General features: G+C 52.7%; 2 protein-coding genes across 2 annotated transcripts in view; both read right to left on the bottom strand.

The window, feature by feature from the left end:
* Window positions 1–9,697, bottom strand: part of LOC121451010 (calpain-5) — a 55,166-nt gene extending 45,469 nt beyond the window's left edge. Inside the window, exon 1 of the mRNA XM_041656461.1 lies at window positions 9,510–9,697. The gene's annotated coding sequence lies outside the window, so the exon portion shown is untranslated. The remainder of the gene's footprint in view (window positions 1–9,509) is intronic.
* A 10,092-nt stretch (window positions 9,698–19,789) lies between these two features.
* Window positions 19,790–22,034, bottom strand: LOC121450422 (acetylgalactosaminyl-O-glycosyl-glycoprotein beta-1,3-N-acetylglucosaminyltransferase-like). Its single transcript, XM_041655278.1, has one exon. It carries the CDS (start codon window positions 22,032–22,034, stop codon window positions 20,871–20,873), a length of 1,164 nt encoding a protein of 387 aa, XP_041511212.1. The 3' UTR covers window positions 19,790–20,870.
* Window positions 22,035–26,993: the final 4,959 nt, after the last annotated feature.

Genomic DNA, 26,993 nt, shown 5'->3' with positions numbered 1-26,993 from the left:
ATCCAAACAGCATGGCACTGGGGCGTGAGACGATTATATACTTGTTTACAGTTCTTTGACTTTCAGCAAAGGTTCCACACCACCCCTGGGAAAAGGGTCTAGACTCCAGTCAAGGGGGTGAGAACAGGGGAAACCCATATGCAACAGAATTAATTATACCCTAACTTCACATACGCAAAACCCAGCTCAAACACAAATATCAGAAACTGTCAAACTGTCAGAGGCAATGGGAAACCCCATGACTTTAGCCTGGGCACTTATTTTTCAGCTATGAACCCATAAGTACAGGAAACAAAGGCAAACCTAGACAAACAGCCTGACATCAAACTAAAAAGCTTCCACACGCAGGAAGTGGTCCACGGAGTGCAGAGCGCCCACAGAACCAAAGCCCACTTCAGATAAGAGACTAATTCTCTAACACAATAAGGAACTCGGGCAGCCCTGTGGCCACAGAGCAGAAGCTCGGCTGGAAAACAGGCAAATGACCTAAAGAGGTGTTTCTCAGAAAAAGAAACATGAACAGTCATCGGGGATGCAACAGCGGTTCAACATCAGTAGCCACGAGGAAATAGAAAATCAAAACAAAAAGATGTGCTCTCTCACACGTGGGAGAGTCCTCGAGAATGAGACAAAGTGGGTGACTTGTGCAGCGTCTGCAGACAGCAGCAAACACGTATGCACCTAGCGTCCTAGCATGGGGCGGTCAAGGCAGGAAGACCGTGGGTTCTGGGCAAGCCTCGGCTCTCCTAGCATCAGGGAGGTCAAGGCAGGAAGACAGTGGGTTCTGGGTAAGCCTCGGCTCTCCTAGCATCAGGGAGGTCAAGGCAGGAAGACCGTGGGTTCTAGGCTAGCTTCGGCTCTCCTAGCATGGGGAGGTCAAGGCAGGAAGACCGTGGGTTCTGGGCAAGCCTCGGCTATCCTAGCATGGGGAGGTCAAGGCAGGAAGACCGTGGGTTCTGGGCAAGCCTCGGCTATCCTAGCATGGGGAGGTCAAGGCAGGAAGACCGTGGGTTCTGGGCAAGCCTCGGCTATCCTAGCATGGGGAGGTCAAGGCAGGAAGACCGTGGGTTCTGGGCAAGCCTCGGCTATCCTAGCATCAGGGAGGTCAAGGCAGGAAGACCATGGGTTCTGGGCAAGCCTCGGCTATCCTAGCATCAGGGAGGTCAAGGCAGGAAGACCGTGGGTTCTAGGCTAGCTTCGGCTCTCCTAGCATGGGGAGGTCAAGGCAGGAAGACCATGGGTTCTGGGTAAGCCTCGGCTATCCTAGCATGGGGCGGTCAAGGCAGGAAGACCGTGGGTTCTAGGCTAGCTTCGGCTCTCCTAGCATGGGGAGGTCAAGGCAGGAAGACCGTGGGTTCTGGGCAAACCTCGGCTATCCTAGCATCAGGGAGGTCAAGGCAGGAAGACCATGGGTTCTAGGCTAGCTTCGGCTCTCCTAGCATGGGGAGGTCAAGGCAGGAAGACCGTGGGTTCTGGGCAAGCCTCGGCTCTCCTAGCATGGGGAGGTCAAGGCAGGAAGACCATGGGTTCTGGCAAAGCCTCGGCTATCCTAGCATGGGGCGGTCAAGGCAGGAAGACTGTGGGTTCTAGGCAAGCCTTGGCTATCCTAGCATGGGGAGGTCAAGGCAGGAAGACTGTGGGTTCTGGGCAAGCCTTGGCTATCCTAGCATGGGGAGGTCAAGGCAGGAAGACCGTGGGTTCTAGGCAAGCCTTGGCTATATACTAAAGCCCTGTCACACTTACAAAACAATCTAAAATAGAACTAGCCTCGGCCAGCAATACCACTCCTGGGGCCGTATCCTGAGGAAATGAAGTCAGCATGCTGAAGAGATGGCCGCAGGCCATGGTCACTACAGCCGAATTCACCACAGATATGGGAACAACCTGAATGTCAGCAGCAGATGAATGGAACTGTGGACTAGGGAGTGGGGTGCTGCTCTGTTGGCACGGTGCCCACTTAGTGTGGCTCCCGGGGTGTGAGAAGTGGGCACGGTGCTGTGTAGCCTGCAATCTCAACACTAGGAAATTAGAGGCAGGAGGATCAGGAGTTTAAGGCCAGACTCTACTGCATAGGAAATTCAAGACTAGCCTGGGCTACATAAGGTCTTGTCTGAAAAAGCCCAAACATGGGCCAGTGAGATAGCTCAGGGTGAAGAGCCTTGCTGTACAGCCTGACAGCCTCAGTTCAACAGCCAGAACCCACATAAAGGAAGGGAGGGAGGGAGGGAAGGAGGGAGGGAAGGAGGGAGGGAGGGAGAGAGAACTGACTTCACAGTAGTCCTCTGGCCTCCACATGCCTGCTGGGACATGACCCCCCCTTCCCACACACTAATAATAACAAAACAATATTAATGAATTTTTTAAAAGCAGCTGTAACTCACCTCTAATGAGGACTGTGTCAATCAGTTTTCTGTGACTGTGATAAACACCAGAGATAACCAACTCCCAGAAGAGACAAGGGTGACATGACTCAGCTTGTGGTTCCAGCAAGCGATGGGCGAACCCATTACATTCCAGCCTCCAGCGTGGGGCTGGAGGCAACGCTGGGGACCTCGAGGTGAGTCAGAACCTCACAACCCATAGCGGCTGGGAGTGAAAGCAGGAGGAAGAAATAGGGGCTCCACAGGGCTCCTCAGTGGTCAACAGCACCTCCCTGGGGGTTGGGGTACAGTTCAGACCCAAACTATGGCACTATTTTTGCTCTCCAGTCGGGTATACTCAGAACTGCTAACACTCCAGGCAGTACAGGTAAAGAGGAGCCCAGGTGGCAGAAAGACTGTAGTCAGTGCTCTGGGCACACGCGGGGCGGGGGCGGGCACTAGCACACACTGTGGTCAGTGCTCCCAGGAGCAGGGAAGGTTGCAGGGTAGGGAGAATGCTGGTTACTCTTTCGCATGAAGCATGGTGGTATGCATCTCCATGTTAGAGTGTGGGACTAGCATGTGTGAGGATTCCATCCCTAGCAGCGTGAGCGGAGGCTTTAATTATATTCTATGTCCCTCCAAAGCTGTAGCCCAGGCCTCCAGCGCTCTCTCTCTCTCTCTCTCTCTCTCTCTCTCTCTCTCTCTCTCTCTGCAGACGAAGGAAGGCAGATGGATGGGGAAAGCTGGGCTCAGGCCACCCAGGGTTCCAGGCTCCCAGCTTCTGGCTGTAGAGGCTTCTGGCTGTGCAGCTGAGGCGGCCAGGCCCAAATGAGTCACCCGGTCAACGCCAGGCAGGCTGGCACCCACACTGGGAAATCCTGTCTTTCTCCTTCCCTTCCCCTTATCGTTTCTGTTGGTGTCCAATCCCCCCTCCACAGTGAGCTTCTGACACACCAACAGCCAGGTGGTATCCCTGTTCCCCTGCCACCAAGGCCACACAGGGCAGGGCCAGGCGTATGGACCACAGAGTCTGAGCTGGCCCTAAGGGACGGAGGTCGGGGAACTTGGACACCTCCACATACATGCAGAGTGAGAAACCAGTTCTCTCTTGGCTCTGTCTGTGTGGCCTGAGTCATAGGCCTGACCCCACAGCTGTTCCTCATTTGGGACTTAGGTCCTGCTGAAGGTGGCATAAACACGCAGGAGCTGGGAGGCCTCTGGAACCAGAAGGCTGCTGGGATGGGTGGGGTTGGGGGAAGAGTCCTTCAGTCCCTGGGTTCCTGCGGGTCGATGGCAGTGACAGGAAGAGGCTTCCTGCATGGGCTCTGCATTGGCGACTAACTTGCCACAGTTTGAGTTCTCAAAGCCTGGGCAGCAAAGGGCAGGGGGTCCTTCCACACCCTCACGGCCCAGCACCACATGCTGTAGAGTTGACACCGAGACGGGAATGGGACAGGGGTGCGGCAGAAACAGCCTGTATTCCCAGCAGCAGAGTGTATCCTACCAAGGTGGGGCGGGGACAGGATGCTCAGGCCCAGGACACAGGTGCCACTCACTCCCTGACAGGAGAGACAATCTAATAAAAGGAGGCTTGATCTCGACATGAGACCCCAGGCAAGCTTCTGCCCTCTCTGGATTACAGGTTCTTACCAAGGATGATGGGGTAGAGACTGCTTTGATTTCCAACCTGATAGATCTGTCACCAGGACAGTCATCTCCCCTGCTCCCCCCACCCCTGTTTTTTGCATGGGCAGGCTATGACCCTAAGGCCACCTCCTTATAAAACTGAGGGTTTAAAACCCAATGAGTAATGGTACCCATTTCTTAGGTGGAGAAATTGAGGTACCCTTTCTCAACTCAAGTTCCAGCTTTAGAAACAGACTGAACTTATTTCCCCTGCCCAGAGGGCAGAGGCAGGAGCCTGTCCTATGTCAGAGCTGGGTTCTGCCCATTACCTCTTCCCCAGGGTCCCACCCCTACACCTGCCCTGTGTCTGGCCAAGGGGGAAGCAAGAGTCAGAAAAAGTTGTGCTCCAGAGGTCAGATGGTGAGGGGGGCGGGGGGGGGGGGAGACCTCAGGAGTGCCAACGAGCCTGCTCTGGGAAAGAGGAGGGCTTCAGAGAGGTGGGAGGGCAAGGGGGAGGAGGATGGAGAAACCAGTTAGGGCAGGCTGGAGGATGGGGTGTGGGGGAGGGGAAGGGAAGAAGGAGGAAGTAGGAGCAACCAAACCCTGAGAGTGACTTAAAAAGGGGCAGAAGGGACAAAGAGGCACACACAAGACTCAGGCCAGGAGGCCCGGCCGCACTGGAGAGAAGAGACTGTCAGGGCATGGTGCTGGCTGTGGGGACGGAAAGCAGGCCACGGCCCACAGGGCACAGTGCTCTGGGCTCCTTCCTGGGAGACACTGCCTCCTAGGACGGCAGACTGGGTGACATGTTGGTGACATGTTGGTGACATGTCCAGACCCTGAGCACAGCCCTGAACTGAGTGCAGTTCTTGCCCATAGCAGCCTTGGATGCCAGTGCCCCCTCTCCATGCCCAGGTGGAGACAAACTGAACCTCCGGATATAAAGCTGGGCCTGAAATGCCCGGGGCCTGGAAGGGCCAAGCAGTTCACTTCTGGGAACCAAAGCCCAATCTGACTCCTCACCCTCAGACCTATTCCCACCTGGAGTATTCTCACCCGCCTCTGTCTTTATTTTCTTATTTATTTATTTTTCAGAGTCTCGCTACGTAGTCTGAACTACATAGCCTAGGACAGAACTGATTATATAGAGCACAGAGATCGGGCTGCCTCTGCCCTCCACTGCCCAGCCCCCACTGTCCACCCCAAGGGCTAGAGTTAAAGCCACCACGCCCACCTCACTTGTCTCTTAAAAGGTGCCCATGAGGGTCCAGGGACCTGCATCCTAGAGAATGGGATCCAGTCACTGGGGTGACCGCAGGGACCTGGGGACACAGACCTCTCTCCTAATGTCATGAAGTCCTGGCTTCGTGGACTCAGGCTGGGCACTGGGGCCAGAGATAAAGTAGCCCCGGGCATGCCTGAAAGGAAGGAAGCAGGCAGAGGACACACTCAGTCACTGAGGGTGATCTCATGAGATATCCAGGACCTTGACTAGGGGAACCAGAGAGCTGGGTGTGGGGATGGTGGAGGGGGGGGTGGTCTGCAAAAGTTTCTTCCCTGGGCTGATAATGGCTCCCAAGCTATCCATATGGGAATCCTTAAACCCTGTGGGCCTCATGTAGCACTAAAAGTTTTCAGATGGACAGGGAGAGCATCCTGGATGCGTCCTAACGGTAATAGCAAGCAAGTGAGACGCAGGGCTGGGCATGTGGCTCAGTGGCAGAGTGCCTGCCAAGTATGTACAAGGCTCTGGGGTCCTCCCTCACCGCTGGCCACAATGAATGGATGGATGGATGGATGGATGGATGGATGGATGAAGCCAAATGTGGCAGCACACGCTGGTGTCCCTAACACTCTGGAGGCAGAGGCATGGTCTAGGTTATTCTGATCTACAGAAGACTTTGGCTTAAAAAACCAGGGAGGGAGCGGCCAATGAGCCATTCACCAGGTAAAGGCACTCGCTGCCCACCTCCGATTTCGAGAGCTCATCCCCGCCACACACGAAAAGACAGATGGCATAAAACAACCACACACACTGTCCCTCTGACCGCCACTCACCAGCCACGGCATGTGTATAGACAGACACAAACCTCATGGGCACACAGAGATAAACAACATAAAACTTAAATAAAAGCAGGAGGATAGGGAGGCCCGGGGGGAGGTTTGAGGGCAGAAGAGGAAAATGAAAACAGAGAGGAGCAGAAACTGGGGTGACTCAGTCACAAGGAATGCCAGCAGCTGGAGGAGGCAAGGCCCAGACTCTCCCCTGGAGCCCCCCCCCCAGAAGGCTCTAGGCTGGGTGTTCGTCCCATACGACTCACCTCTGACATCCGAGGACAGTGGGAAAAATCCACAGTTTTAAGCCACTGACTTTCTGGCATTTTGGGTTCAGCGAAGATGAGGAAGAACATTTCTGAGGCCCAGGGGACAGGGTGAGTGAGTGATGGAGCCCAAGTGTTCCCTACTGCTCCAGAAGGGCGACATTACAGCTCCAACTGCCCCCCAACGTACCATGAAGTTCCCTGTTACCGTTACTAGTGAGAAGTCATGGAGTCCCTACCTCAGGCTGACTGGCAGGTCACCCAGCAGGGGTCAGAGGGTACCAGAGCAGACATGAACAGACTCTCCCACACCTGTGTACGCCTGACCACACCTGTGTACCCCTGACCACACCTGTGTACGCCTGGCCGAGATGGATACCCTAGTACCCATGAATAAGCCTGGTCTCTTCTGGCCACTGGCACCTTCTGTGCCTGACCACATGCTCCACAGAGACACAAGACCACAGAGTCTGTGGTGACCCTAGTCTCTCAACCAGCTCTGGGAAGTCTGGGGTCTCAAGCAATGACAACAGGACATGATAACTCAACCCTTACTGGGCAGCAAACATTCTACAAACTCACACCTGAGCTCAAATATGGACTTCGTGAAGTTCAGGTTGGTACCCCAAAGGCGTGCGGCCCGTTTTGCCTTTAGTGAGCAAGGAAAGACGGGGTCTAAGGCTGAAAGGAAGCTAGCAGTTCCGCCAGCTCTGAGGCAACCCCAGGGTGGCACCACAGCCCAGAGACCACGCTACAGAGGTGGGGGCCTTGAAGGCCAAGCCTGGGGACCTTAGGGAACTGTAAGAAAGCAAGAAACGACAGGGCAGAGAGGCTGTCTGGAGGACCTGGGTAGTTGGAAGGGGCCCCACAGGCACTGAGAGATAAGGCAGAGGAAGGCTCAATGGACAGGACTAGCTACAGATAGCCTGCCGGTGGCTGCCCAACCTACAGGGCTACTGGGGAAGGAGTGACAGGCCCGCTGTCTGTAACTGGGGACAGCTCCACGGTTCATACCCAGGAGTCTTTGAAAGACATATGTAGGGTGCCCCTCAGCTGCTCTACCCCTGCTTCTCCCTGGGGATAAGGGAGATGTGGAGAGGCCAGAGGACTCGGCCAGTCTGATAGAGAACAGTAAGCAGGGGCCTTACGGTGATCAGCAGGTCCTCTCACTCGCTAAAGTCAAGAGTGGAAAAAAAACCACTGCTGTCCACCTCTTCGTTTCCTCACCGACAATGGCTGCCAACTGGCTACCGAACACCTTATAGTAAAGTACAGAGTGACCAGAGCTAACGTCAGCAGCAGCATCCCTAAGTCTCTGTGACAAGGCAGCATTTAGCCTCACGAGGGGAAACTGAGCCACAGGCAAAGACAGCTCTCTGCTTTAAGGGCATAGGCAAGCAGGAAGACAAGGATCCAGTCTCGAGGACGAAGAAGACAGGTCCTTCAGGCAAGAGGGTGGTGGAGGGTAGTCCGCTAGCACTGTGGGGCGCCAAGAAAGACCTCCTTTTGCTGGATGGGATCTCGGTGTCATCCCAAGAGCTATCGGGGAAAGCGGAGTAGGTGAACACGGCAGAGGCCTCCGAAACACACACAGGTGTGCCACCGAAAGCCACAGGTTTCCCGCCAGCAGCGTCCAAGCCCCACCTCATTGGGCCACATCCCGGAGGCAGCCACCTGCTTCTACACAGCAGCGAGGTCTGTAAGGGTCCCCCTGGACCTCCCACTCCTCTCCTGTCACACCCGGGTGAGGTGCTGAGGAGAAGAGAGAGGAAGTGGGGCCCCTCCCTGCTGGAACCTCCCCAGTAGCCTCTCCCCCAGAGTAGCAGAGCAGGCCCTTGTCAGACACACCCCCCTTCCAGACCGGCATGCAGCCTCTCATCTTTGTGTGCTTTGCTTGTGGTCTGTTTCACGGTTTTGACTATAAGACTTTCTTCACCTTGCTGAACTTTCCCCAGTCCCTGTGTAGATGAACCTATTGGTTCCCAGGCAAGGATGGCCCCACCTGGTATTGACTCTGCCTTATCCTCAGGACTCGAGTTAGGGGCTTATCTGCTGGCCTACCAGCCTCTCAAAGGGAAGAGAAGCCTCTCAGGGCGGACTCCACCCAGGCTTCAGCTCTGACCCAGCCTGTGGCAGCGGCAGCAACCATTGGGCCTACCATACCCCACGCCTGGTCTTCTTCAACTCCACCCTGGACACTAAGCCTGTAGCGAGAACCAGAAGGAATCATGGGAGGTCTTAGTCTCCCCTCCCTTGCCAAGGCACAGCTTCCCAGGAAGGTCTCCCCGGCTCCCTGAACACTTAGCTGCCCTCAGCACTGGCTGATTGCTCCACCCTCTGGCACAGAGAGAAGATCATAGCTTGTGCCTTAGGGACCTGGGTGCCAGTTCTGGCTGGGTCACCTTAGCCTCTAAGGCTTAGAGGGGGACTGGCTTCCCTACTGCGGCTGGGACTCATCTGTGTGAAGTCTGGAGTTGAATCTTATCACAGGGCAGGCTAAGAGCAGAGCTGGACATGCAGCACCTGTTAACGATCTATACTGATATATACTCCACCTCTGAGCTCCCTAGGAAGAAGGCCTTTCCTACACCCCTAATCCTGAGGGGTGGGGGTGGGGAGCCAGTCTCCGCCAGACCTGTCCTGCTCCCAGTACCACACATCCAGCCCTAAAGTCAGGGAAAAGGACCCCATTCAACCTGCGGACCATGACCAAGAAGGGGCGCACGGGGTCTTTGGCCTCACGCCCTTCTCCAAGCTGTAGGATGGAGGCACTTAGAAAGGTTGGAAGGTGACTGGGGTGAGGGGGACAGAGGTGGGGACAGGAAAGGGGACTTGTAAGGAAGATTAGAAAGAGTCGAGCCCGATGCTAAGCACACACCAGCGCCTCTGCACTAGAAGCACAGCAACGGAATACCCAGGTGGAGGCAAGGGATGCCCCTCACCCAGGGCTGCTGTGGGTGGAGGTGGGGCTGAGTCCGGGCGGATCTTCGGGGTGTGTGTAGGGGTGCTCCGCCTCCTAGGCCTGCAGGCCAGCGCTCACCTCCTAGCCCTGAATCCGCGGGATGTGCAGCCCCTATTCCGATTCGTGCTAGCACGGGTCCTCCCTGCACCTGCACACAGACACACACACACCACACACATCCAAATGCACACTAACACACGCGCTCGCACACGCCTCCCTCCGCGCAGCGCCTCCTACCTGCCGCGTAGCCGCAGCTGGAGCCGGACTCCCGGGATGCAGGTCACAGCACGGGCACCGGAGCGGAGGCTGGACCAGCCCGCGCTGCAGCCTGGGACTAGGCGGGGAGTTGCTGTCCCGGAGGCGGGCGGGCTGGGGCTGGAGCTTGGGCGCTGGAGCTTGGACCCCAGGGCTTCGTTCCGTCCCGCCCAGCCTCTAAGCCTCCGCCCATTGGAGGCAGAGGCGTGGTCCCGGGGAGGGATGGGGGGGGGGGAGCCAGGACGAGCAGCTGAATGCGCATGCGAACCGGTGAGGCTGCGTCTCCAGAGGTTAGGAAGTAAGAGGGTGGCCCTGGCCCCAGCACTCCCTCCTTCCCATGCCAGTGCTGTCCGCGGTAGGAGAGCATCACGGGGAGCTGGCTGCCCAGTGTGGCGTTGGCCCTGGCGGATCTGCATGCCCTACCAAGTGCTGGCAGAAGATGGTGACTGACTTGGGATATGCAATTCATACAGACTACATCAGGGCCTAGGCAGGACAGCTGGGAATGGGAGGACCCATGAGACGAACACCCCCTCCCTTTCCATCTGTATCTCCACACCCATTCCCAAGATTTTGACCGGAGAAGAGGAATATAGGTCCTGGTGGGGTGCCCAGAGGGTCCCAGTCAGTTAAGGAAAGCTGACCTCATCCTGTCCCCTGTGTTTATCTGCCCTGGATGTGACCAGATTTTGGGCTCTTTCTGCATGGCCTTCTGCATGGAACACACCGAGCCTGGGTTTCTTACTCTAAAATGGGATGTGTAATGTCCATTCACACCGCGCTGTCACGTTCATGGTCTCTGTCTTGTCTCCTTAGCTGTGTGGCCTTGGGCAAGAGAACCTGCATAGAACCAGCACCCACCGGGCAGCTGTGGAGGGAGTCCTTCTGGTGGTCCTTGGGTTACTGCCATCTTGCTCAGCCTCCTCATTTTGTAAAGCATACTCTGTAGGTGTCTGATTAGCATCCCAAACCCCTTAGAGTGTGTCTTAGACGGGGAGGCCTGTCTCAGAGCCCACCTCTGGCAGCTTCCACTTTCCTGAGAGGTGAGACAAGAAACCTAGAGAGACAGTCCCTCCACAGCCTGACGGAGGGACCTGTGGCTCTGATCTCTGGGGAGCAGGAGATCAAGACATGCCAGGAAGAGCCCGGCCGCCCAACAAGGTTTCTGTGGGGTGGATGATGCCTCTTTGCCCATGCATTGGCCCCAGAACCCCTGCCAATTGGTTTTTATAAGCTTAGTCATCTAATGGTGCCATTAAAGAGCCTGAAGGGTAGGTGTTTTCCCATTAAATTCTCACAGTTATTAGCCCCACTTAGCCAGTGACAGACTAAACTCCAGGGAGGTGCCCCAGGTCACAAAATTAGTAAACAGCAGAATTGGGATCCAGACCTCCAGAGCCATGCTGATTCTTTCTATTCTTGTGCTGGATCTTTCCTCCTCCTCCTCCTCCTCCTCCTCCTCCTCCTCCTCCTCCTCCTCCTCTTTTCCTGGCTTTTTTGGAAAGGCATCTCTGTAGGCCCCTTGACCTGCTGGCTAACCTCTGCTTGAATCCCCTTGCTACTGGGGACTCATTCCTTCCTGGGATAGCCCTGTCCCTTCTGTTTGTCAAAATCTTTAGATCCCAGCCCATTTTACCTAGCTCTGCAGAGATCCACACCCTTCACCAAAGCCTTGGAACAGAATGGTCTCTGCAAGGGTCAGGAACCTCACCATTAGTGTTCCTCTGTGTAGTAGTGTTATAGTGTTTCCTAGGTGAAACTCATAATGATCCTTTTTTCTCCCTCTCTCCCTCCTTACCTTCCTCCCTCCCTTTCTCCTTTTCTCCCTCCCTTCCTTCCTAGTCAGTTTGGCTGGCCTTGAATTCCAGAGTCAAATGATTCTCCCGGCTCAGTCTACCGAGTCCTGGGACTGAAGGTGTTGTGTTTGAATGGGAAGTGTCCCCATAGGCTCATGTGTTTGAACACTTGGTGTCCAGCTCTTTGGGAAAGCTGTAGAAATTTCACAAGGTGAAACCTCATAGGAGAAAGTAAGTCCCTTGGAGAAGGCCTTGAGATGATACAGCCCAGCTCCACTTGCTGCTCACTCTGTGCTTCCTAACTCTGAACTCAGGGCAACTAGCTACCTGGTGTCCCTGCCACCATCCCTTCTCTCCTTGGTGAACTGTGTCCTTTCTCAAACCGTAAGTTAAAACAAGCCTTTTCTAAACAACAGCTTGCTGTAGCAACAATAAAAGTCACTAAAACAGAAAATTGATATCATGAGTAGGGTTTTTATTATAATAAACCTGATTCGGGGAGGGTCTTAGGTCATTGGAATTGGTTTGCAGGAGGAATGTGGAAGAACTTGGGACTACGCATTAGAGAATCTCCTAGAAAGTTGTAAACAGCGTTCAAACGGACATCCTGACGGAGTGTGGAGGACAAGAAGGCCAAGGCAAGGAAGTGTGTGTATATTTGTTTTTTTTTTTTGTTTTTTTTTTTGTTTTTTTTTTTCGAGACAGGGTTTCTCTGTGGTTTTGGAGCCTGTCCTGGAACTAGATCTTGTAGACCAGGCTGGTCTCGAACTCACAGAGATCCGCCTGCCTCTGCCTCCCGAGTGCTGGGATTAAAGGCATGCACCACCACCGCCCGGCCGTGTGTGTATATTTGAGGCCCAACTCATGAGTTTTCAGAGCAAAACAAAGACTCCATTGGGAACTGGGCTAGAAGTCATTTGTGTTACATCAACGAAGACTCTGGTGCATTCTGCCCGTGTTCTAAAAGCCAAGTGAAGCCAAACTGAAAGAAGAATGGACTAATTGTTTGCTAGAAGAACTTCTCAGACGAGACACAAGTGGTCGGGCCCCATCATGGGGGCTGCTCACTGCCCTTATCCAGGTCTACAGCAAGAGGAGGAACAAGAGAGGCGGAAAGATATGAAAATGTGTAGTTTAGTGGGGGAAGGAGGGAGCTTACAGTTGTGGGCCAGACAGATGCAAGAGCAGCTGTTGAAGGGATTACCCCCATTAAAGAGAAAACCCAGTGCTGTGCCCTGGGGAGAGAGAGAGAGAGAGAGAGAGAGAGAGAGAGAGAGAGAGACAGAGAGAGGGGGGGTACCCTGAGGGTAAGACCTCAGCCACTGGAAGCTTCATCTTAAGAAAATAAAATTTGTTTTAAAAGACGGAACCTGAACTGGGAATGCTGAAGAAGGGTGTGTTAGTTTGCTTCCTTGCTTGGAGTGGAAAGGGTTTATTTCATCTTATATTTCTAGGCCACATTCATCACTAATGGAAATCAGGGCAGGAACCTAGAGGCAGGGACTGCAGTTAAGACCATGGATGAAGGGGGCTGGAGAGATGGCTCAGTAGTTAAGAGCATTGCCTGCTCTTCCAAAGGTCCTGAGTTCAGTTCCCAGCAACCACATGGTGGCTCACAACCATCTGTAAAGAGGTCTGGCGCCCTCTTCTGGCCTTCAGGCATACAGACAGAATATTGTATACATAATAAATAAATAAATTATAAAAAAAAAAGACCATGGATGAATATTGCTTACCGTGTTCCCTGTTTCCTGATCACTAACTTTCTATTTGTTTGTTTGTTTGTTTTTGTTATTGAGACAGGGTTTCTGCTGTCCTGGAGCCTGCTCTGTAAACCAGGCTGGCTTTAAACTCACAGAGAATCACCTGCCTCTGCCTCCCAAGTGCTGGGATTAAAGGTGTGGACAGCACCCATACCTAACCCTCAGCTGACTTTCTTACACAATGCGGGACCATGTGCCTAAGGACCACACGTAGTTGGGTAGGCTGATACCCAGAGATGAATCTGATGGAATCAATTCCTTAGTTGCTGCTTCCTCTTCCCAGGTATGTTAAGGTGATAAGATTAGCCATCAAGGGGCTCTCCACTAAAAAGAAATAGACAAAGCAACAAAAACTGAACCGTCTAAGAAAGTATTTTCTAAGATTCAGTCACCAAGACGTACAGAGGCTCCCACAGATTTGGTCTAAGGGGATAAAGCTACATTCTGGGCTGAAAGCAGAGCTTGGCGCAGTTGTCCACATGGTACCAGAGTTTCAGGCTTGACAACTGTAAGAAGAATGAGGAGGTCATGGAGGTTTGCACCAAGGCTCCAGAAGGTCACTGGGACCAGACAATGTGTCGCAGTTTCTCTGCTCGGAGGTCCTAAGAATGTCTGGCATGAGGCTGGGAATGTGATGTTTAAGCTGCAAGGAAGACCTAGAATAGTGGAGCTGCCAGGACCATGGGACATCTGCCAAGGAAAGCTGCAGGCCTAACATGAACAAGCCAACCCAAGAGAGAGGCTATGTGTGTTGTAGCAGAACTAGAGAGGCAGCCCACCCAAGCCCAGATGGCCCCATCACAAGCCCCAGAAACCAGACATGGAGCTGTAGGTTTTGGTATTTGCCCTGCTGGGTTTTGCTGGGTTTTGGTTCTGCTTTGTTCTGATTTTTTTTTTTTTTTTTTTTTTTGCTATCCTCCATTCCTCCCCTTTGGAATGGAAATTATACCCTGTGCCTTTGTATGTTAGAAACACATGACTTTTATTGTTGTTGTTGTTGTTGTACAGAGCCTATCAGTTAAATGACAACCTCAAACCTCAGAAGAGATCGTAGACTGTTGGACACTGTTGGGTCTGTTGAAGACTATGAGGACTTTTGAAACTGGAATAAACACATTTTTGGCAGAAGTTGTAGTTGGGCTGGGTGAGATGGTGCACCTCTGTGATTTCAGCCCTTAGGAGATCAGGCAGGAAGATCGGAAGATCAGTCAGGGATTGGAGAGATGGCGCTGTCAGTAATGTGTTTGCTGTGCAGAATGAGAACCTCGGTTCTGATTCCCAGCAAGAAAGAAAACAAGCCGTGTGTGATGGCTTGAGCCTGGAGTCCCATCCCTGGGGGAGTTCATTGGCCAGCACAGCTGAGGAGGTGAGCGCCAGGTTCCGTGAGAAACCCTGCTCAGAAAGTAAAGCAGAGAGCGGTTGATGAGAACCCCGGCTCTGACCTCTTCCCTCCACGTGCACATTCACACACGGAGTTCCCAGTCAGCCACACTGGAGCACACAGGGAGACTCTGTTTCAGAAACAATTGGCTTCTATTTGGGAATCGCTGCTAATGGCACTCCACAGAAGAGGAAAACTCAGCTTGCACTCCATGGAGTCAGATGCCGTGCAAAAGCCAGTGCAGAAGACAAAATGGCCTTTGGGTTGCCCTTAATTCTTTCCTTTTCTGAAATACTGTTTATATTGTGTATGAATATCATCTGGATATTGGAAGCTAGCTGAGACCAGAGATGGGGCTCAGTGGTACAGAACTTGCTTGGCATGCGCAGGCCTTGGCTTCTAGTCCTAGGAAAAAAAAGGCTAAAAATAAGATGTCTAAGATGGATGTCTTAGTTACGTTTCTACCGCCGTGAAGAGACTCTATGACCAAGGCAACTTAGAGAGTTTATTGGAGGCTTACAGTTTCAGAGGGTTAGGGCCCCTGACCATCATGGTGGGGAGTGTGGGAGGGAGCAGTAGCTGAGAATTTATGTGCTTATGCACAAGTAGGAGGGAGGGAGGGAGGGAGGGAGAGAGAGAGAGAGAGAGAGAGAGAGAGAGAGAGAGAGAGAGAGACTGCGTGTACTGAGAAGACTTTGGAAACTTCACCCCCCAGTGACCCGCCTACCGCAACAAAGCCACGCCTCCTGCAGCAAAGCCACGCTCCCTAATCCTTCCAAACAGCTCTGGCGCCGAGGACCAGATATTCAAATCCGTGAATCTATGAGGTCTGTTCTCATTGCAAACATCACAGTGATATGGTGCTGCTTTCCCTATCATCCCAGCTGAGGCAGGAGAATCACATCAAGTTTAAGTCCAGCCTGAGCTATGCTGTGAAACTCTGGCTCAAAAAAGTCAATAAATAAAAAGCCCTACCTTTTATGCCTAAAAACAACGTGGCTTGCCTGTGCTGAGGAAGTCAGGACAGACAGCTGCAAACAAAGATTGATTGATTCCCTTCCAGCAGGTGGGGAAGTATGGGGAGACCCGAAGAACTGAGTGGGGGAGCAGGGAAGAGGAAGAAGTGACATTTCTCTAACTAAATCTTGAAAATATTTAATTATTGAGATATAATTTTGCTATCATCAAAATCACCCTTTAGAAATGGGTGGGGGGCTGTGGCTGAGTGGTAGAGAACACTAGCTTTGCGTGCACACAGCCCAACACTAAATAGTTATAAATAGTTATTCTGTTTTGCTGGGGCTTTTTTTTTTTTTTTTTTTTTTTGAGACAAGGTTTTTCTGTGTAGCCCAGGCCGTCCTAGAACTTGTTTTTGTTGACCAGGCTGCCCTTAAACTCAGGGATCCACCTGCCTCTGTCTCCCAAGCTCTGGGATTAAAGGTGTGCGCCACCAACACCCAGCAATAATTCTTTAAAGTATAAAACTCAGTGGTTTAATATCCTTAAATTGACAGCCGTCACTGTTAGTGAACTTCAGGACATGTTCATCAGCCCAAGAGAACCTTAGTGCTCACCCTCAGCCATGTCCCATCCCTCCTGGAGTTGCCCTGAGCAACAGCTAATCCACTCTGTCTTTTTGGGCTTAATGGATGTTTCCTATAATGGAATCATGCGTGTGGCCATGATTCTGCAGTCTTTCACCAAGCATACTGTTGTGGTGTTGCAGCGTGAATCAGGGCTTTCTTCCTGTTTACGGCTGGATAATAGTTCATGTACAGATATGCAGATTTTATTTATCCTTTCATCCGTCAGTGGGCATCTGGGCCCTCACTCATTCTTTTTGGCTGCTGCGAGGAATGATGTCATGAGAGTTTTCAGCTCTCACAGGAACGTCTAGGTAGGATTGTGATTCTGGAGTAACTCCGGGGGTTTGCCTGTCCGTGTTTGTTTGGTGTTTGAAGTGGGACTTGGGATCTCTAGCCTGGCCAGCACATGCTCTCACACGGACTGCACACGCTCTCACACGGACTGCACACGCTCTCACACGGGCCGCACACGCTCTCACACGGACCGCACGCGCTCTCACACGGACCGCACACGCTCTCACACGGACCGCACACGCTCTCACAGGGACCGCACGCGCTCTCACAGGGACCGCACGCGCTCTCACACGGACCGCACGCGCTCTCACACGGACCGCACGCGCTCTCACACGGACCGCACGCGCTCTCACACGGACTGCACGCGCTCTCACACGGAATGCAATGCTCTCACACGGACTGCAATGCTCTCACACGGACTGCACGCGCTCTCACACGGACTGCACGCGCTCTCACACGGACTGCACGTGCTCTCACACGGACTGCACGCGCACTCACACGGACTGCACGCGCTCTCACACGGACTGCACGCGCTCTCACACGGAATGCAATGCTCTCACACGGACTGCAATGCTCTCACACGGACTGCACGCGCTCTCACACGAACTGCACGCGCTCTCACACGGACTGCACGCGCTCTCACACGGACTGCAATGCTCTCACACGGACTGCACACTCTCTCACATGGACTGCACACGCTCTCACATGGACTGCACACACTCTCACACGAACTGCACGCGCTCTCACACGGACTGCACGCGCTCTCACACGGACTGCAATGCTCTCACACGGACTGCACACTCTCTCACATGGACTGCACACGCTCTCACATGGACTGCACACACTCTCACACGGACTTCACATGCTCTCACATGGACTGCACACGCTCTCACACGGACTGCACACGCTCTCACACGGACTGCACACGCTCTCACACGGACTGCACATGCTCTCACATGGACTGCAGCCCCACGGTCACGTGTTTGGCTTTCATTTTTATTCATCTGTTTTTATTATTATGTGCATGGATGTTTTGCCCACACGTGTATGTCTGCAAACAGGCATGCCTTGTGCCTTTGGAGGCCAGGAGAGGGCGTTGGAGCCCCTGGAACTGGGGTTACAGATGACTCTGAGTCACCAAGTGGGTGCTGATAATGGAACCCAAGTCTCTGGAAGAGCAGACAGTGCTCTTGACGGCTGAGTCAGGGTTTCACGTTAGTCTAGCCTTAAATTTTCGAGTAGCTGAGGGTGACCTTGAACTTCTGATCCCTAGGATTTCAGGCTCGCCCTGCCACACCTGCTAGGATTTTAGTTGTTGTTTTAAGGGTAGGTGTGGCACAGCCTGACGACCTTGAACTCTGTTTCCTGCCTCATCCTCGCTAGTGGGCCCAGCAGGTGTGGGCCCAGCAGGTGTGTACCAGGTCAGTACCACCACACCCTGGCAACAACGCTAACTTCTGAAGGGCTGCCGTACTGCTTTTCAAAGCACTGGACAGCTACACTAGGGTGGGGACACCCATCCGTGCCCCTGTCTTTGGCAGGTAGAAGTGTCCACAGTTCTCTCTCCAGCCTGGGCTCTGACTCTGCTCTGTGTGAGTGGCTCAGTAAGGAGGAGGTAAGTGGCTGCGTGGGGTGTCGAGGGGATCTGAGCCCCACAGAAGCTTCACTGTCCAACACAGGTGTTCGACATTCTCTAAGCTCTAACTCATAGGCCACATCCTTAGTCATAACCCCCAAAGCCTAGCCAACCAGCCTTTGTCTCTGGCCTGTCAACACCTGCTCACTGTACCCCCCACTCCACCCTGCCCCGCCCCCACCTCCTAGGATTCAACCTCACCTACTTGAAACCCAAGGACCCTTCCGCCCCATTCATCCTGACCAGACCCCAGGTCCCTTCCAATTCTGTCATGTTCTTCTTCCCTCAGGTGGGGCTCCCTGGTCACCTCTCCCCACTACTGTCCCCTGCCCTTCCGTCTACTGCTCAGTCTGCTCAGCCCCCTGCCCCAGCAGCCAAGGCCCACACAGGCCATGCATGAATCTCAACTCAGTCTTTACCCTGTGTCGAACTGTTGAGGAGGAGAATAAAGAACAAGGGAGGCATTTTAAAAGTGTGTCTGTGTTCTTCTCAGCGGTGGGGTTAATCAGCCCTCGTGCTGAGGGAGCACTGATGGAGGTTCTCAGGCAGGTGCAGGCTGGGGGTGGGGGTGGGGAGGAGCTTCCGGCGCCAACCAGGATTAGTCTGAAGTGACTGTCCCCGGGTGGAGAGGACCTTTCTTTCAGAAGACATTGTTAGGATGTTGATTTAATGCTGAGAGGTTGGCAGTTCTCCCAGCACTATAACACAAAGGCAGGGCCAGGCCAGTAGCCGTTCAGACCCTATAAAGACAACAGATAACCAAATTACTGTCTGCTTCCTCTCTGAAGCTCCCGGCTGGACTCTGCCCTCGGCAGCAGCTCTCAGCTCAGGGGGTGACTGGCAGACAGCAAGTGTGGGAGCTGGGGGGTTGGTTAGAGCCCAGGAACAGGCAGGAAGCGGGTACTTAGTCCCTAGTGCCCTGTAGACCCTTGTGATCTTGAAGAAGTTTCCTCCCTACCTGGGCGTCGGTCCTCACCTCAGCCTCTCCCGAACTGGAAGCAGAGATGCACCGTGTGGCAGGCGCGCCCCCTGGCGGCCCACTGACCTGGAGGACGCACGCGGCTCGCCTGATCCTCCAGGTGACTTGGGTGGTGCCCTGGGCGAGCACAGGCCTTTCCTGTTCTTGGATAGCAGAGCAAGCAAACCTCAGCAATGTGTAGTCAGGCCCCAGGGTCACACAGTGGATCCAAATCTGCAGCTTCCCCACCTTTCTAAGCTAAGAAATGCCAGAATCTTAAAAAAAAAAAAAAACTTTTTTTAAATTTTAAGTAATTTTATGTGCATTTGTTTTAATAATTTATTTTACGTGCATTGGTGTTTTGCCTACATGTATGTCTGTGTGAGAGTATCAGATCTTGGAGTTACAGATAGTTGTTAGCTGCCACGTGGATGCTGAGAATCAAACTCTCAGTGGTTTTCGAGATAGTTTTCTCTGTAGGTTTTTTTTTTTTTTTTTTTTTTTTTTTTTTTTTTTTTTTCTGCCTGTCCTGGAACTAGCTCTTGTAGACCAGTCTGGCCTCGAATTCACAGCGATCCACCTGCCTCTGCCTCTGCCTCTGCCTCCCAAGTGCTGGAATTAAAGGTGTGAGCCACCACCGCCCAGCGAACTCAGTGCTCTTAACAGCTGAGCTATTTCTCTAGTCCTATAATGCCAGAATCTTAATATCCTCACCCAAAAAATGGAGACAACTTTCTTCCCGGGAACTGAGAACACGGCTCCAGAGCAGGAACTTTGGGATTGGCGATGCCCCGTTGTCCACCGTGAGAGTGGGCATTGGGACCGTTTGTTGAGAAGAAGCACATCTGTCCCGTGTTCATTTCCTTCGTTTATTATTAAATAGCATCGTGGTAGACAGAGCCTCCAAGGATGTCCACACCCTAATCCCTGGAATCTGTGACTAAAATAGGTTACGTGTGAACAAGATGAACTATGGAATTGCTGGTGAGCTGGCTTTAAAACATGAAGATATTACCTGGGTGTGGAGACAAACCTGTAATCCACCCTGAATTAAAGCTCATGCTTGACCTACCTCATGGCAAGTTTCGGGGCAGCCTGGGCTACATGGGAGTTTGTCTTAAGCAAATAGACACAAGCTAAGCCTGGGTTAGCCCGGTGAACCCGGGTTTTAGCTCCAGGGAAGGAGAGCAGATAAAGACTAGTCAGAGAGAAGTTTGGCTGTAGAGAAATGTAACATGGTTGGTTTTGAAGATGAAGGAGGGAGGGCCTCTTCTAGAAGCGAGGGAATATAGTGGGGTGTGTGGATACCCAGGAAGGAAGGAGGTTTTACCAACACCTTGACTTTAACCTAATGAGAAGGGCCTGTGTTGTCGGAGAACTACAGGATAAGTGGGCTTGTTCCTAGGCTTCGAGCCTTGGTGAGAATTTGTTAGAGCAGCAACAGAAAACCAAGACAGGGTTCTCACAGATAACGCTCCACGCCATTGGGACAGATAGCATTTCCAAAAGCGTTGGAGAAGCAAATCGGACGCTACTAGTTCACAGTCAGGGCTGCAGAAGGGAGGCTGCGACGCTGACTCCTCCAAGATTCCTGGAGCGTCGCGGAAGCAAGGCTGCCAGACACGGCTTCGTTCCGAGTGTAAACTGCCTTCTGGGAGCTCCCCTCAGCTAACATTGATCTTGGCAGTCATGCCTCTCTTGCTACCCACAATGAATGGTTACAGGTTCCCGGGAAGGCTGGTATGTGAGGATAAACAGGTATTCCCAGCCCAGTTTAAAATAAGAAAAACACACCTACGCGTCTGAAGACCAATAGGGTCAGAATCCCTGACGTGGAGGCCAGGAACACAGGCTAGGATATAGTGATTTCCAGATCTACCCTCAGGGTGATATCAGTGTGCATCGGGGTTCAGATCGGAAGACGCACTCTCAGCTCCCCAGCTTTCTGTTCTCAGGAGGCCCTGCCTGGTGCCTGCGGCTGCAGTGCAACTGCGGGTTGTGCAGCGCCTTCCACATGAGCAACATCTCATAGGGCGCAAAGCGGTGCACCAGCAACAGCTCGCGGTACACGCAGGGGTCGAAGGATGAGCGCTCCGAGCCCGGCATCCGCACGCCGAAGGGCCGGATGCCCTCATGGGGGCTGGGCGCCAGGCCGGCCTGCTTCAGACACATGCCCATGTAAGCATCGTCGATGGGAAAAAGCGGGACCTGGCGCGCCGCGCTGAGCAGGTCGCGGGCTGTGCGGCTGGACAGGAGGAAGCCGCCGCCGCTGCAGTACACTGGGTAGGCCTTGCCCGGGAAGAGCTGCGGGGGCACGAAGTACTTGCTCCAGCTTTCGCGGATGGGCACAGAACCGTCCATGAGCTGCCCGGTAAAGAGGTGGCTCTCGGGCGACTGCACCTCCAGGAAATGCACCACGTTGGCCGTGTGCACGAAGACGTCGTCGTCGCAGCTGAGCAGGAAGCTCGCACCCGGACAGCGCTCGGCTGTCCACTCCAGCAGGTGCACGTGCTTGAGCGAGAGGTTGAGGAAGGTGTCCGCGAAGTCCCACTGCAGCACGTCGCCATGCTCGCTCGCCTCCAGGTCCAGCAGGCTGGCCAGCTGAGGCTCGCGCGCCGCCTCGTCGGGAGGGGAGGTCCCCAGCAGGAAGAGGCGACGCACCTGCCGCCCGCCGTAGCTGCGCTCCTGGCCCCACGTGCGCCGGATCAGTTCCCGCCGCTCGTAATGCGCGGGCGAAGACTTCACGGCCAGCAGCAGGAAGACGCCGCGATGGCCCGCGCACTTGTGGGGCGCGTCCCACAGCTGCGGGAAGCGGCGGCAGTGGCGGTAGCGTAGGAAGTCTTGGATCCGGGCAGGCAGCTCCTGGAAGCCTTCCGTGAGGTTCACAGAGGCGTTGGCCACGCAAGGGGGCGCCTGGAGGTGTGGCGACAGCTGCACCGCAGCCTCGGAAGACCAGGGAGCAGCGGTGGGGACTTCAGTGTACTTCTGCGTGGGCTCCTGGAGAAACCACTGGTGCAGCACCACGAAAGTCATTCCCACTAGAAGGAAAGCCAGTGTCTTGGGGTTCTTGGACCTGCGGCCGGGCAAAGCCATCTAGGGAAGGGGGAAGGGCAAGTCACAGATGAGCCAGGAATTTTTGGTACCAGTGGGATGCCTCTCTATCCACATCGGATCTCTCCCAGAATCCGGCTCAGCCCTTTCTCAACTCTGCTAAGAGGTTAAAGGAAGCCGGGGCTGTCATGGTGCGTGCCTTTAGTCTCCCAGCATAGAGAAGGAGGAACAGGAGGATCCAGAGATGAGGTCATCCTCAGCTACAGAATGAGTTAAGTCCAAACTGGGCTCTGTGAGACCTTGTTTCAAAAATCAAAACAACCAACTAACCAATCCAAACAAACAAACAAACAAACACCAAAAGGGCCCCATGCAGTTGGTAGAACGAACGTTGTCTAGCATGAAGGAGGTCCTGGTTTGGGTAGCCAACTCTACATAAACCGGGTATGGTGGCTCACACCTGTAATTCTGGCATTCAGAGAGGCTGAGGCAGGAGAATCACTGAATTGAGACCAGACAAGGCACACAGGTGGGGTGAGGCCCAAATCCCTGCACTGTAGGTCTCCTGTAGTCGAGAGTGAACTCATCTTCACAGCTGTGTTTATCATGGTCGATGCACACTCCTGGATGCCACCCAGGATGGCAGACACATGTTCAAAGTCAGCCTCCATCTTGCTCTGAGTCGCCATCCAGCCCTTTCTCTGCCAGTGGTACCCCATCCATGCATTTGCTCAACCAGAGGCTCCACATCTCTCCCCTGCCCTCCTCAGGGTGTGTCTCCTCCCCGCACTCCTCTGATTCTGCATTCTGCATTTCTCTCGGGTTGATCCCTTCCTCTCCATCTCTGCCCAGCTGGATCCCATGCTGGCTAGAACAACACAGTGGAGTAAATACCACTTGCTTGGGCTTACATTCAGCTTCTGTTAAGTAAGCCCAGGGCAGCTGATCAAGGGGGCACGAGGCCAGGGCACAGATGTTTGTTGGTCACTGCTAGGAAGTGCACCTCAAGCAAGACAGTCAGATCTCTAGCTCTAGAGAGAACTCTGTAACGTCGGATTATATTACATTCTCCACGAGCGTGGTGAGAATTAAGGATCCTGTGGCCACTGAATGCTATCCGATTAGGACTTTGGCGTCCTTCATGCTTCTATGTCTGCCTGTTGGTATTTGTTATCAAGATCAGGCCCTTTCTTGGATGGAGCCTGCTCATGTATATGTCCTCCAGCACTGCAAGGAAAATTCCACATCTTTAACCTCCCTGCTTAACTGTGCACGCTGGCACCGGCACACAACACTGTCATTGTGTGTGTGTGTGTGTGTGTGTATTTCTTTGTATACAAGGATCTTTTTTTTTTGTTTGTTTTTTGTTTTTCGAGACAGGGTTTCTCTGTGGCTTTGGAGCCTGTCCTGGAACTAGCTCTGTAGACCAGGCAGGTCTCGAACTCACAGAGATCCGCCAGCCTCTGCCTCCCGAGTGCTGGGATTAAAGGCGTGCGCCACCATCGTCCGGCTTTGTATACAAGGATCTTATATAGACCGTGGTAGCTTCAAACTCCATATGCAGTCAAGGATGACGACCTTTAACTTCTGATTCTCTTCTGTTCTGGCTAGTTTTATGTCAACTTGACACAAGCTAGAGTCATCTGAGAAGAGGGAGCCTCGACTGAGAAAAGGCCTCCATAGGATCAGCTGCAAGACATTTTCTTAGTGATCAATGGGGGAGGGCCCAGCCCGTTGATGGTGGGGCCATCCCTGGGCTGGTGGTCCTGAGTTCTATAAGAAAGCAGACTGAGCAAGCCACGAGGAACAAGCCAGTATAAGCAGCACCCTTCATGGCTTCTGCATCAGCTCCTGCCTCCAGGATCTTGCCCTTTAAGTTCCTGCCTTGGCCGTCCTCAGAAAGCCATGAAGGATATGGAAATCAAATAAACCCTTTCCTCCCCAAGTTGCTTTGGTTATGGTGTTTAATCAAAGCAATAATAACGCCAGCTAAGACATCTTCTTTCACTTTTTACAGGAATGGCCAGCTGCCCTTCCCTGTTTGAGGTACCCGGAGTAAACTTTAAACAGCGAGCGTACACACATCATTCCGCTCGCTCTCTCTCACCAGCCACCTGGCCTGGCCATCTGCTATGCCTCTTTCTGCCCTGAAATTTTGTCCTGTGCCAATTGCTAACTGCACAAATCTCGCCTACCTTAGTCATCCATCATCGTGTGGTACATTTGAAGCTGTAGAACCGTTGAGAAGGCCTCAGTGGAGGCCAAAGGAGAGCAGGCACACTGCCGGTCATGCCCCTATACCTCCCTACTGCTAGCCCATCAGCACCTCTGGGGCAGGGATGGAATCTTTGTTCCTCACCATTGTAGGATGAGGGAATGGCGTGCTGTGGCTAATGCTGCTTACCAGGGTTCAAATCCTGTTTCTGCTACTTTCTGGTTGCATGGTTAAGCAAGCAGACATGGGTTTGTCTCACACCTAGCCCTCAAACGTTCGTTTGTTAATTTTTGTTTGAGACATGGTCTCACTCCGTAGTCTATGCTAGTTTCAAACTCTGGATCTTCTTGCCTCAGCCTTCTAAGTTTTGAAATTATGGGTATACGCTACCACACCTTGTTTTTTCTTTTCTTTTTTGGGGTGTCCGGTGTTGGGGAGTCAACGTGAAGGCCTTGTGAGCAAGTGCAATGCCACCGAGTTACGGACCTGGCCCTCTCAGTGACAAGGAAGGAGCTATGTGTATAAAGAATTCAGTACAGAAGCCAGGGAAGGGAGTTCACACCTATCAGACCAGACTCGGGGAGCTAACAGGGTGATCACGAGATCAGAGGCAGCCTGGGCTATAGAGAGAGGCTCCCTGGAATCCGCATGATGGAAAGAGAGAAATGACTCCCAGAGACTGCCCACTGACCTCAACACCCCTGCATGTACATCACAAATAACCTTACACAATAATAATGGGAATAAATGGCTTTTGAAAGCCAAAGGGAAAGCAATAACTTGTTCAGTACTTATATTTGCAAATGGTAAGTGTTCGGTAAATGTTAGCTGGTATGATTGCCAAGTGCAAAAGGCTGCTTTAGAATACACGTTCACCGCGTGTTCTCAGGCAGTAGCTTGCGATGCGAGGTGTTTGCTGTGGAACAATCTTTTTGTACACTGTGAAGATGTGTCGCTCGGATTGGCTTCATAAAAACCTGAATGGCCGATAGCTAGCTAGGCAGGATTTTCCGGGCCCAGAGGATTCTAGGAAGAAGGACAGAGCCGCTAGCCAGATGGAGAGGAAACACGGCGTGTAGGAGATGCGGTAACAAGCCATGAGCCGTGTGGAAGCGCGTCCATTAGTATAAATGGGTTCACGTAAGCTGTAAGAACTAGTTAGAGACACGCCCAAGCTATCAGCTGAGCATCATGATTGATAATAAGTCTCCGCGTGGTGATTTGGGAGAAAGACTCATGACAGGTGTCACTGGAATGGCCCTGCTCCAGCACTTAGGTATCACAGACCATCCAGTGTCTAGCTCAGAGAGAACACAGAGCAGGTGCTCAGGGCAGAGGGGGAGCTGTCAGCTAGGTGCAAGCGCAGAACAGTGCACACACAAGCAGCACTGCTGGGCATGGTTAGGAAGGCCAGCTGTAGATTTCCGCTGTTTTGCTCATGGCCCTGCCTCGGTGCGGGCACACCTGAGAAGGGATGGTGACAAGCTGTGCCCATGTGACTGTCAGTGCATACTCTATGTCTGGAGAATTTGAGTCAGTGATTTTCTCTTTCTCCCTTTCTCTCCCCACCCTTCTTCCTCCCCGCCCTCCTTTTTTTCTGACAAGATCTTATATGTTCCAGTCCCGCCTTCAAACCCATTATGTGTCCAAGGATAATCTTGAACTTCTGGTCCCTCTTGCCTCTTATCTCACCTTCAAAGGCTGGAATTACAGGCATGTGCCACAATGCCCAGAGAATGTGGTACTGGGAATGGAGCCCACAGCTTCATACAGGCTGGGCAAGTGCTCTACCAACTGAACTACACCTGTGCCCTACCAACTGACTGTAAGGACTTTTTCCATGAACAAAGGAATGAGATATGAATGAACACAGGCCAGGCTTTGGAGTCTAAATAACTGGGCGTGAGTCTCAGCCCTTTCTCTGGGTTAGTTAACCTTCAAGGTTTGAGTTTCCTCCCTGAAAAATTAATCATATCTCTCAGTGAAATAAAATAATCATATACATGCTAAAATGCCTTACAAATGCTAAACTAATGGGTAGTGGTGGTGCACACCTTTAATCCCAACACTCAGGAGGCAGAGGCAGGTGGATCTCTGTGAGACTGGGAATTTAAGGCATGCACTGGCAGGCTCAGGCTGGTATTTTTGAGAGAAGGTTTTACATGGCTTAGGCTAGCTTTGAAGTTCTGATCTCCCTGTCTTCATCTCCCTGGTACTGGGGTTATAGGCATTTGCTACCATTCTCTCCTTAAAACATAATTTAAAAACATTTCATGCCTATAACCCAGCATTCAGAAGACTGAGACAGTCTGGGCTATACATAGCAAGACTGGTTCTTGGGTGGGTTTTTTTTTTTTTTCATGTTTTCACCTCTTTGTGTTGAGTCATTTCTAGAAAGAAAAAAATTCTCAGTCTTAATGCATCAGTGAATCTGGTTACAAAAAAAGAGTGTAATTTCCTCTGTTAAGTCCAAAGAACTTGGAGTGTAGCCAGCATTCACGGTAAAGAGGGACAACGGTGTGCCTGGAAGGGCAGGCCCTTTCTGAGGGCGGAGCTGGCTCTCTGTGCTGGGGTATACAATCTCTGACTTGGCTCTGACTTGACTCCTTTTTCCTGGACCTCCCTTTCTCAAGCTGCTCCTCCAGTGCTGGGAACCTCTCCACCTAAAACTCAACTGGTCCCCACCTACCCTGCTCCCTGCCTCAGTTTGGACTCAGCTTCAGTACCTGCTCCTCGAGGTCACTTTCTGGTAAGCCCAGGTCAACAGATCTGTCTCCTTGGTGCTG

Source organism: Microtus oregoni, unplaced genomic scaffold (genome assembly GCF_018167655.1).
Source record: "Microtus oregoni isolate MIOR12 unplaced genomic scaffold, Mior012 000000F_ref0000247, whole genome shotgun sequence".
In the NCBI taxonomy this organism is placed as follows: domain Eukaryota; kingdom Metazoa; phylum Chordata; class Mammalia; order Rodentia; family Cricetidae; genus Microtus; species Microtus oregoni.
Note: the sequence above shows the minus strand (reverse complement) of the source record. Positions and strands in the feature narration are given on the sequence as shown.